The sequence below is a fragment of the Nannospalax galili genome, unplaced genomic scaffold (assembly GCF_000622305.1).
Source record: "Nannospalax galili isolate Female #2095 unplaced genomic scaffold, S.galili_v1.0 scaffold2324, whole genome shotgun sequence".
NCBI lineage: Eukaryota > Metazoa > Chordata > Mammalia > Rodentia > Spalacidae > Nannospalax > Nannospalax galili.
In genome coordinates this window covers 259,618-271,648 of record NW_008351545.1, presented here as the reverse complement: position 1 = coordinate 271,648, position 12,031 = coordinate 259,618, and the positions used below count along the sequence as shown (strand labels likewise).

Sequence of the window (12,031 nt, the reverse complement as noted above, 5' to 3'; positions counted from 1 at the left end):
AATAATTCTTCAAAGCATAAAAATTTGCTCCTTAATAATTAGTAAATGTGAAAAATATTACCATTGAAATCTACCTGATGACTTTATATCCATGTTCAGCTGCCAAGGAGCTCAGAAATTAACCGACTGTGACTAGTAATAATCAGATATATAGAGATTAGAAACGCATGTGCAAACATCTTAATGTCAATTGCATTAAAAATGAATTTTTCTGTTTAAAAAAAAGTAAAAACACCTTGCTTTTTAGGGATGAAAAGTTTGAGGTAGGCTACAGGTTTGGTGCAGCAGCCCCACCATGATTCCAAAGCTCCTAGCAGCCCCACACTCCTCTTCCGGTCCTCCATCCTAACCCTATTCTTCGCTTCACTCCCCACCCCCCTTTCCCATTCTGAGATCCTGACTTCACAATATTGACCTTAATGCACTGTAGCTCTTGGAGTTTAGATTTCAGCATTGAAAAGGCTTCAGTGTCATGACAGGATTCAGAGTATTCTGAAATTGAGGATGCTGAGGAATTATCAGATGAATGTATTGAACCAGGGATGGTGGCTCATGCCTATAATCCCAGTACTCAGGAGGCTGAGGCAGGAGGATTGCCTTTAGTTTAAGCCCAGCCTAGCCTATATATAAGTTCCAGGCTGAACTGAGGTGCAGAGTGAGACTGTGCCTCAAAAAGAAAGGCTAGTGAGGTGACTCAGCAGAGAAGAGTGCTTGCCACACAAGCACGACCACCTGAGCTCCATACCAGGGTCCATGATGGAAGGAGAGAACCAACTCCAGAAAGTTGTCCTCTGACCACCACACATGTGGCCAGTAATGCATTTGTCTATTCCCCAACATCACACCCACACTAATAACAAAATTTAAAAATTAAACTTAAGATGAATGTGTTGACTAGACCACGCATGTAGATATTGAAGACACCCAGTGTGATAAATGCTTTAGTAAATATAGGTAGAAAAATTATATTACAATATGCTCTTTTCTCAGACAGGGTCTCACTATATAGCCCAGCTGGCTTAACTCACTATGTAGAGCAGACTGGCCTTGAACTCACAGAGATCTACCTGCCTCTGACTCTGCATGTGCCACCACACCCAGCAAAATAGACTCTTTTCACTGTCTCCTTCACTCCCACCCCACGTCATCTAAAGCTAGTTTGTTGATAGAACAGTAGTAAATAAAATATAAATATGTAGAACTTTAAAGCGGTTTTTGGTTTGCTTTTTCAGTGAGCTTACAAACAGACTTGTGAGATGGCAAGATGGCTCAGCAAATATAGCAGTTGCCACACAAGCCTGATGACCTGAGCTTAATCCTCAGGACCCACACAAAGAGAGAGAATTGACTCCATCCACTAAGTTGTCCTCTGACCTCCACATGAGCACTGGCACATACACTAAATAAACACATTTTAAAAAAAGAATGGTGTCGGGGCTAGAGAGATGACTCGGCAGTTAAAATTACTAACTGCTCTTGCAGAGGACCTGGATTCAGTTCTGAGCACCCACATGGCGGCTAACAACTATCTGTAACTCCAGTTCCGGGGGATCTGATGCTCTCTTCTGTCTTCCGTGGGCATTGCATGACACACGTGCAATGCAAGCAAGACACTCAGACACATAAAATAAATAATTTTTAGTTGTGTAAGAAAATACTTTTCATTTTACTGTTAACATACTTCCTTGTGAATCCCATAAAAATTCAAGTGCAATGACTTTTCATTTCTGTTTCTTGTCAGAGAAATATATTTACCAAATGAATGTAAAGTGAGGGAGGCTAAGTCCTTCCTTGCACAGAAGCTCTGAGAGTTTGGTGTCCTTTTGGAGTCGGCCTCATAAATAATGAACGCCTTCCTTGTCCAAGTTAAGAAGAAATTGGCAGGGATATAGAAGTAAAGCAGATGGTTCTGCTGGCAGAAGCTAGTCTAGACAAAGAAGCTCAGAGGCAAAGCTCACGAGGCTCAGACTGGCCTGGCTGGGGAAGAGTGCCTCCTGCAGAGCCAGCGCAGCACAGCCAAAAGGAGAACCTGAGGTCTGCATCCTGCTCTGAAAGGGATGGATGGAAGGCTGTGCTGAGGATGCCAGCTTCTCCCAGAGACCACAGTTAGTACGGGTAGGAGAGGTGGGGAGACGCCAGCAATATTAATCTGGCCAAAGCCTTCCCAACAGAAACATAGAGTGAGAAGCAACTCCCCCCTGCCAAAAGAAACCCTGCTTTGTGTTTACTTAGTAAATATGAAAGAGTGAGATTAGGATTTTTTGTAGCATGTGTTCTTTTCTTCCCCAGAGATCATGCACCCCAGACGCCTGACAGTAACTGTTGTTTCTACTGAAAAACTGGCCTCAAGTTTGATGATGAAACATTCAACTTGATCGTCAAAGAAACCAATAACTATGCTTCTCAGAAAAATGTCAACTTGAAAGTCACCATTCAAGAAATGCAGTGTGTGTTTGGTGTCCTTTGGAGCGGATTTGTAAGGTGTCCCAAGAGAGGAATGTATTGGGAAATTGCTGGTGCTGATCAGACCCTGGGTAGAGATGCAATTAGAAGGGACAGATTTGAGTTGATTTTCTCATCCCTGCAGTTTGCAGACAATAGCCATCTAGATCAAAAAGACAAGTTTTCAAAATTGAGACCTCTCATAAAGCAAATGAATAAAAATTTTCTCTTATATGCTCCTCTAGAAGAATACTACTGCTTTGATAAGTCAATGTGTGAGTGCTTTGATAGTGACCAATTCCTGAATGGAAAGCCGCTTAGAATTGGCTACAACATTTGGTGTGGTACAACCACTCAAGGTTATCTGACTTGTTTTGAGCACTACCAAGAATCAGCTGTGGAAGCAGATAAGGATCTGGACCTTGGGCTAGGTGGAAATCTAATAATGTGCTTTGTTGACATTCTTTTAGAGAGAGGTCAATATCCCTATCACCTGTGTTTTGATAGCTTCTTTACAAGTTCCAAATTGATGTCAGCTTTAAAGAAGGGGGTGAGGGCTACAGGATTGATTCATGAAAACAGGACCAACAAATGTCCACTTATGAATGCAGAACATATGAAAGAAATGAAGAGGGGGTACTTTGACTTCAGGGGGAAGAAAAAACATGTAATTTTGTGTTGTTGGCATGGTGATGGTCTTATTAGTCTTTGCTCAAATGCTGTAGGCATAGAACCAGTCAGTAAGGTAAGTTGTTCAGCTGATGATGGAGAGTTCCCTCAGATGAGCCAGCCATCCATCGTGAGACTGAGGAGTGCAGGAAAGGTGTGGCTAAGATGATCAAGTTATTTCCAAATGGTCTTGGTGAGCTACATGATTGACGTAGCCATGAACAATGCTTGGCAGCTATATAGACTCTGTAACCCAGGATCTTCGTTAGACATCTTGGATTTTTGGAAGTGTGTTGCACATTTTTACTTGGGACATGATGTTAATCTGTCACATTAGGACAGATCAGTAACAAGACACAGAAAAATTATAACTGTAATTAGATTATGCCCCACCAAAGCAAATCTGATGGAGAAGATGTAATTAAGTAACTGGTATTTTTTAAAAACAAAGACTGTTACAGCAAATAATGTTAAAAAAATCTGTGTTGAACTCAAGTGTTATCTTTATGTCTAATTTTATGTCAGAGATGAGAAGTCACTTATGTGTTGCATTATTTCATACATTAAAAGAATGAAGTCCTGCCATCCCCCATTGTCAGTTTTCCCTCGAGATTGACATTTTAAAAACACAGGCAATATCATAGTTTATAGAACGGCACTGAATTCATAAATATCCAAAATAGATATACTGCCCATGAGGAAAGAGTGTTCTAAACAAGACATAGATGTAAAGGATTAAATACATCAGCCGTGGGGCTGGAGAGATGGCTTAAGTGGTTAAGAGCACTGAGCTGCTCTTGCGGAGGACCCAGGTTTGATTCCCAGCACCCATATGGTGGCTAAGAACAGTCCTTAACTCCAGTTCCAGGGGAATCCAACACCCTCTTCTGACCTCTGCAGCATTGCATGGCATGGGTGCACTCACATAAATGCAGGCAATACACTTGCACACATAAAATAGAAACAATAAATAAAATATTTTAAATACATCAGCCTTGATGTAAACCTGAATCACACTGTATATAGTTGAGACAGGGCCAGGCATGAAACCACTGTAGAGGGAGAAAAGTGAAGTTGTGCCTTTGAATATTGGAGAGAATGATGTGTCGTGAGAGGTCAGAAGAGGAAGGTAATGAAGCAAGTCGAGTAGGCATAGAGTCATCATGGGGAGAAAGCGAAGCATGACAGTTGTTGACAGAATGCCTGTGTTGAAATCACATAGGACAGTCTGGATTGAGGTCGTCATTGACTGCTCACCCAAGAAAAGACATTTGGAATGAGTGAACCATGACTCCTTAGCACTGAAATTTAGTGGTGGTGGATTAGACTACAGACAAGGATTCTACCTCATTTCTGTGTTTTAGACACAACTTTTCATTCAATATGTGTTTTATTATGCATGTATCTGTGGTAGAAGTTTAAGTCATGAGTAATAGGTTAATCCATTCCACAGAAGATGTTCAGAACGTGTTTATTTCCTGTCACTAAGGTAGATTGGTTTTCTCTCTTCCTCACCCTCTTTTTCACAGGGTCTCAGGAAAAAAAAAAAGGATAGCCAGGAATCACTCTGCAGCCCAAGCTGGCCTTGAATTCATGGCAGTCCTCCTGCCTCAGTCTCCAAATGCTGGAATGACAGATGTGATTGGTTTCTGTTGAAAGTGATGAAGTGTGATAACCACCCACAGAAGTGTCATTGCAGGAGGTCTCTGCTTCTGTGTGTGAAGGGCCACAGCCTTAAGAAAGGACAGTCCTTTCCTAAGGTTCCTGCAGATCTGTACCAAAGAATTATCACTGTCCACCCTGCACTGCCTCTGTACTAAATGCCTGAGAGACTTCTGTCGACACGTTTATGGTGCTGCTCAAATAGTGCCTTACATGATGGCCATTTTTGTTTGAGGCATGTCCATTACTGGAAAATAAACTTCCAAAGAATTTATTTTACAACCAAACAGTACCTGAAATGTCTTGCTATATACTATTGAGGGTATACTTAAACTTCATTGCAACTTAATGGAAATTTTTAGCTATCCAAATACATAGCTGTATCTCTATTTTTCAAACAGCTAATTAAAAAATTTTAATACATTTATTTATTGGGGTCACACTTGCCGTAGTTTTTATTTGGAGGTCAGAGGACAACTTTCAGGAATCAGTTCTCTTCTTTGACCATGTGATTCCCGTCATTAGGCTTCAATATGCGCTTCTACCCACCAAGCCATCTCTGCAGCCCAGTGAGGACAGTTGAGTATGATAGCGTGGTAAGGAAAAAAAAAATACATGGATCTAATTAGAGACTCCCTACACTGAGAGCTTTCTGGTTATCAATGATTGGTTATAAAATTTACATTTCTGGTTTACCTTTCTGCTTACATATTCTGAAGTCAGGCCCAGGCTTAGACCTTAGGATAGGACACTGCAAATATTCAATATAAATTGTTTAATTTCTTTACTATGGTCTCACTTCTCTTCCTTTCAGGGAAATCCCATATGAATATGGGTCTTCTTGTCCACATGGCATTTCAAAGAGGTCAGAAGTCTTGAGTCTGGTAGACCTTAAGACTTCTCAAATGCAAAATTCAGCTGTGTATCAAATTTTCTCTCCAGGATGTATTTACCAAAGTCATCAGGTCAACTAAATTTGTGGTTGTGCTGTATATATGATTAGAATTTGCCTTCCAAATTTGGAGCTAAGTCAGTGCCTATGCAGTCTCCAGGTCTAAAATTTATCACATGACACTGGACACTTTTGTGACATAGCAGGCTTTGTAACATCTGACTACTGCTGATGCAAAATGGATTCTGATGAAAGATAGTTGTTACAGGAATATTCTTTCTTTTCTTCTTCTTCTTTTCCTTCTTCTTCCACTGAACAATCTAAGCTTACAGCACTACCAACTAGCAGGTATTGTGCTCTGACAATGTTACTGGATTCCCTGAAGACAGGCCTTTGGGCCTTAGGAACCCTCTGGTATCAGACATCATTGACACTCTGGTTGGAGATTTGGCTTCTCTTTTAGAACTCGTATGTTCTCTTATCCAAGTGCTGGTTGGTGCTGGACAAGTTTGTCTTCTCTGAGTGTGGCCTGCTCTATTACAGTCCATGGGTGAATAGTACTGCAGTGTGGCTATGCTCTTCTCCCTTCTCCATCAGAGCTGGGCAGGCATGCAGCTGCTGGTGCATGTCCAAAGTCTGGCCTCTGTCAGGTGCCAAGGCAGGGCTGGCATCATTAGCTAGTCACAAGTGCTCAGTCCATTTGGAGTGAGTGCCAACACCCCACTGATATGCTTAGGTGAATTTGGAGGCCTTGGGGCTGTGTAAAGCTTTTTCTGCACTCACAACAGGTAGATTTCCTCTCTTTTGTGTATTTCCCCATTGACTACGGCTGTCTCCGATGGACCTTTGAGCAACTGTTGAAGTCTACGTGGGACTGCTGGAGTTTCACATCTTCAGATGATTTCTTCCCGACAGCCAGCTAGTGTTCGTGCTCTTCGACTCACATTTTCAACTTTGGGAAAGCCATGATACATACAGCTCAGTGGTAGAGCGCACAGAGCTCAGAGTTCAAGCCCTAGTACAGGGGGTGAAAAGTCAACCTTGGATTCTTTAATCTGAAGTAGAAAAGAAATTTGTCTACAGTTTTCCCATACTGAGGAAGGACAGAATGACTTAAATTATTGTAAGCTTGAGTACCAGTGATAGACTACAAGGGGGCACTGCTGCAGGAATTGGGTAAACCAGGAGGGTGGGCCCAGCTGGGTGTGGAAATCTGGTAAATGTTCAAACAGGAAGCACACAACCATCCAGAGGGCTAGAGATGAGGTAGAATGAGGGTGAGAAGAGCATTGTGTGTGTGTGTGTGTGTGTGTGTGTGTGTGTGTGCAAGTGAATGTGCAGTGTGTGTGTGTGAAAGTGAATGTGCAGTGTGTGTGTAGGTGTGTGTGCATAGGTGTGTGCAGGTGAATATGTGGTAGTCATGGAAAGGATTTGGAATGAAATTTGGCACTTAGAAAGAATACTGGAGTACAGTGTCTGGACCACAAACAATGTGAGCTTTGCTCTCGTGTGAGGAGAGCTGCCAGACAATTGACACCAACAGTTGTGGCAGATAAATTTTAAATATTTTTATTTTTACTTTTAAATTTTATGTGTATGAGTGTATTGCCTCATGTATGTAAGTGCACACATGTTATGCAATGCCCATGGAGGACAGAAGAGGGTGTTGGATCCCCTGGAACTGGAGTTATGGATGGTTGCTAGCTGCCATGTAGGTGCTGGGATTTGAACCCAGGTCTTCTGCAAGAACAGACAGTGCTCTTAACTGCTGAGTCATCTCTCCAGCCCCAGTTGTGGCAGATGAAGAACACGAACAACCTGATGAATATAATGAAGAAAAGTTGGCAGGAAGCAACGAGGGTGAGTCATCATCTAGACTGAAAGGCACTGAGAGATCCTTAAACACGCTCTCCGACATCTCCATTTTCTCATTCCCCTCTGGTTTCTGGTATCTCCAGAATCCCTGCACTCTTCCTCAATTCCCACCCTTCCACTCTCAAGCTGAACCTCACATTGTTAAGGGACACCACAGCAACAATTTCCTGTGTGAATGTGGATAATTCTTATTCTCAAAATCTTTAAGTCTATTTATATGTCTTAAAGAAAAAGACCCTCCTCTATATATTGTTTGAACTTACCCAGTCTTTACAAAGTACACATGGGAAAAATTCCCAGCCTCAGGATCAGGCAGACAGACCTGCTAGGCCAGGATTCTGCCAAATTCCCAGCCCGAGGATCAAGCAGACAGACCTGCTCAGCCAGGATTCTGGTAAATTGGATCAAGCTCACTGCCTCCCTCCCGGATTTCTCTCATCCACATTCACTCTGTCCCTTGCTGGCCTCTCTTACAGGCAGTCTCCATCCCCACCCCATCCCCAGCCTGCCTCTCCCACAGGCAGGCCCAGCCTCAGCTCCAACCCACTCTCCACAGGACCAGCTACCCCATTCCTCTCATCACTATCCCTCCCTGCAGGCCTCTATCACAGGCTGGCTCTTACTCCTTAACTCCAAATCTCTAGACTACCTTCCCAAACAAGATTAACCGCCCACCCTACCATAGATTTCTAAGTTCTCACCCAGGTGGCCCCCTCACTGCCAAACTCCCAGCCTCGGGATCAGGCAGAAAGACCTGCTTAGCCAGGACTCTGAACCAAAATTAAATTAAACAAAAGCAGAGTAGAAGTTCCTGTTGAACACATAACCAACAAAGAACACCCATATGCCAGATGGCAATGCAAAAACACAGACAATATGAAAGGAAAATATGTCCCCAACAAAGCCCATGAGTTCCACAGAAGTTGCAGAACATTGAGAACCACTCTGTAGAACCCCAGGACACAGAATTTAAAAAGAACAGTAATAAACGTGATCAAAGAATTACAAGAAAACACAAACAACTCAAAGAACTCAAAGAGGAAAGGCATAAACATAATGGAAGCTCATGAATATACAAATATGTGGCTCAATGAAATATCAAAAACAATTCATAATTTGAAAAGAGAATTCACAAAAGAGATAAAAATAGTGGAGAAAACCCAAATAGAAATGATCATGGGACTGAAAGACTCGATAAAACAAGTAGAAACAACAGGAGAAAGTCTCACAAGCAAATGAGTGAAATGGAAAATAGAATATCAAGACTGGAGGATAAAGTTGAAGATCTGGACTCCTTAAGCAAAGACTATGCAAAATTAAAAAAAAAAACCAACACAGGAATGGAACACTCAGGAAATGTGACAACCTAAAATGACCAAATCTACGTATTATAGGCATACAGGAAGGAGAAGATCAAACCAATGGCATTGAACAGATCTTCAATAGGATTATAGAAGAAAACTTCCCTAAATTAGGTAAAGATATACCTATAGAGATTCAAGAAGCACAAAGAACACCATTAAGACATGATCAGAACAGAACATCCCCATGGCATATCATAGTAAAAACCTTAAATGTACAGAACAAAGAGAGGGTCCTGAAAGGTGCTAGAGAGAAAAAAAACAAGTTACATATAAAGAAAAACCCATCAGAATCACAGCTAACTTTTCAATGCAAACTATGAAAATCAGAAGAGCCTGGAACAAAGTATTCCCAGGTCTAAACAACCATGGATACCAACCCCGAATAATTTATCCAGCAAAACTATCAAAGCTGAAAGGGAACAGAAAATTTTCCATGACACAAATAGGCTGAAAGAATTCATGTCTTCAAAACCATCATTACAGAGAATACTTGAAGCAATACAAAGGACTGAAGAAAGGAATGAGTATGCCCAAAATGCTACAGAAAGAAAATAAAGGTATAACAATGGAAACACAAAATAGGGCCATAAATACAAAGAAATTAAAATGACAGTACACAATCTTCACCTTTCAATAATAACACTAAATATCAATGGCCTCAACTCCCCTGTCAAAAGAGACAGGCTGGTACAATGGATCAAGAAAGAAAACCCATCTTTTGTGTGTGTGTGTGTGTGTGTGTGTGTGTGTCTTTTTTGAGACAGGGTTTCCTTGTAGCCCCAGCTGTCCTAGAATGCACTATGTAGACCAGGCTGGCCTCAAACTCAAAAAGATTCGCCTACCTCTGCCTCCCAAGTGCTGGGATTAAAGGCATGTGCCACCACGCCCAGCTGAAACCCCATCTTTTTTTTGTCTTCAAGAAACTCACCTCACTTCCAAGGATAGACACTATCTTAGAGTGAAAGGATGGAAAAAAATATTCCAAGCAAATGGCCCTAAGAAGCAAACAAGGGTTGCAATTTTAATATCTGACAAAATAGACTTCAAATTAAAACTCATCAGAAGACATAAGGAGGGTCACTTCATTGAATCAAAGGAACAATTGACCAAGAAGATATTACAATCATGAACATTTATTAATGAAATTCTGGAGCACCTAATATCATAAAATCAGTAGTCCAGGACTATAAAAGAGATTGGCACCAACTCAGTGATAGTGGGAGACTTTAATACCCCACTTTCTTCAACAGACAGGTCAACTGGACAAAGTATAAACAGAGAGATATCTGAATTAAATGACATACCATATGCAATGGACCTAACAGATATATACAGAATATTCCACCCAACCACCAAAGAATACACTTTCTACTCAGTAGCTCATTCAACTTATTCTAAAATTGATCACATCCTGGGGCACAAAACAAATCTCAACAAATACAAAAAAAACTGAAATAATTCCATGCCTTCTGTCAGACCACAGTACAATAGAGCTTATAATCAACAGAAAAAGAAGCTCTAATAAATAAACGAACTCATGGAGATTAAACAACACACTCCTGAATCATGAATGGGTCAAAGAAGAAAACAAGAAATAAAAGTATTCCTGGAACAAAATGAAAATGAGAACACAACAAAACCTCTGGGACACCTAAAACCAGTCCTAAGAGGCAAGTTTATAGCTCTTAGTGCCTACATTCAAAAATCAGAAAGAGCACATGTAAACAACTTGACAGTACAATTCAAGACTCTGGAAAGGCTAGAACAAACCAACCCCAAACCTAGTAGATGAGATGAAATAACAAAACTCAGAGCAGAAATTAATGAAATATAAACAAAGAAAGTAATACAAAAAAATAATGAATCTAAGACCTGGTTCTTTGAAAGGTTAAACAATATAGACCAACCCTTAGACCAGTTAACCAAAAGAAAGAGCAAATTCAAATTAACAAAATCAGAGATGAAAAGGGAAATATTACAATAGACACCAAAAAAACCCCAAACTATTGTAAGGGAATACTTTAAAAATCTATATGCTGTTAATTTGAAAACCTAGAATAAATATATGAATTCCTAAAATTATGGCCACCACCAAAGTTAAACTAAGAAGCTATCAAAAGCCTAAACAGACCTGTGACAAATAAGGAAATTGAAACAGTAATACAAAACCCCCCAACTAAAAAAAGCCCAGGCACAGATGGATTCACAGCAGAATTCTGCCAAACAGTCCAAGAAAATCTACAACCAATACTGCTTAAAATATTCAAGAAGATAGAAACAGAGGGAGAACTCCCAAATTCCTTCTATGAAGCCAGTATCACTCTAATACCAAAACCAGGTAAAGATATAACAAAAAAAGAAAACTATAGACCCGTATCTTTAATGAACATAGATGCAAAGATACTCAACAAAATACTTGCAAACTGCATACAGACATACATCAAAAAGATCATCCACCATGATCAAGTCAGCTGTATTCCAGAGATGCAGGCATGGTTCAACATTCATAAGCCAATAAACGTAATAAAACATACAAATGGACTTAAAGACAAAAAGCACATGGCCATCCAAATAGATGCAGAAAAGGCATTTGACAAAATCCAACATACATTCATATTAAAAGTCCTAAAAGGAATTGTTCTGGGGGGAACATACTTTAACATAATTAAAGCTGTACACAACAAACCCATAGCCAACATCATCCTAAATGGAGAAACCAGACAGGGCTGTCCACTATCTCCACTCCTCTTCGATATAGTGCTTGAAACCCTTGCTAGAGCAATAAGACAAGAAAGGGAAATTAAAGGAGTAATAATTGGAAAAGAAGAGGTCAAACTATCCCTATTTGCAGGTCATATGATATTGTGCTTACAAGATCCCAAAAATGCCACTAGAAAACTGTTAGAATTGATTAATGCTTTCAGTAAAGTGGCAGGATGCAAAAATCAACTTACAAAAATCAGTAGCTTTTCTATATACCAATAACAAACAATCAGAAAAAGCACTCGAGGAAACCCTCCCATTCTCAATAGCCTCAAAAACAATAAAATATTTAGGAATAAACCCAACCAAAAACATTAAAGAGTTCTACAATGAAAATTATGAAACTCTAAAGAAAGAGATAGAG

At 40.3% G+C, this 12,031-nt stretch overlaps 2 protein-coding genes across 2 annotated transcripts in view; both read left to right on the top strand.

Annotated features, from left to right (window-relative positions):
- Positions 1–2,423, top strand: part of LOC103746325 (piggyBac transposable element-derived protein 1) — a 15,224-nt gene extending 12,801 nt beyond the window's left edge. The window contains exon 7 of the mRNA XM_029553741.1: positions 2,290–2,423. The gene's annotated coding sequence lies outside the window, so the exon portion shown is untranslated. The remainder of the gene's footprint in view (positions 1–2,289) is intronic.
- Positions 2,336–3,688, top strand: Pgbd1 (piggyBac transposable element derived 1; the record flags this gene model as incomplete). The annotated part of the gene is made up of 1 exon (XM_029553743.1): positions 2,336–3,688. A coding segment is annotated over one exon (945 nt), but the record flags the coding sequence as incomplete, so codon positions are not given.
- Positions 3,689–12,031: the final 8,343 nt, after the last annotated feature.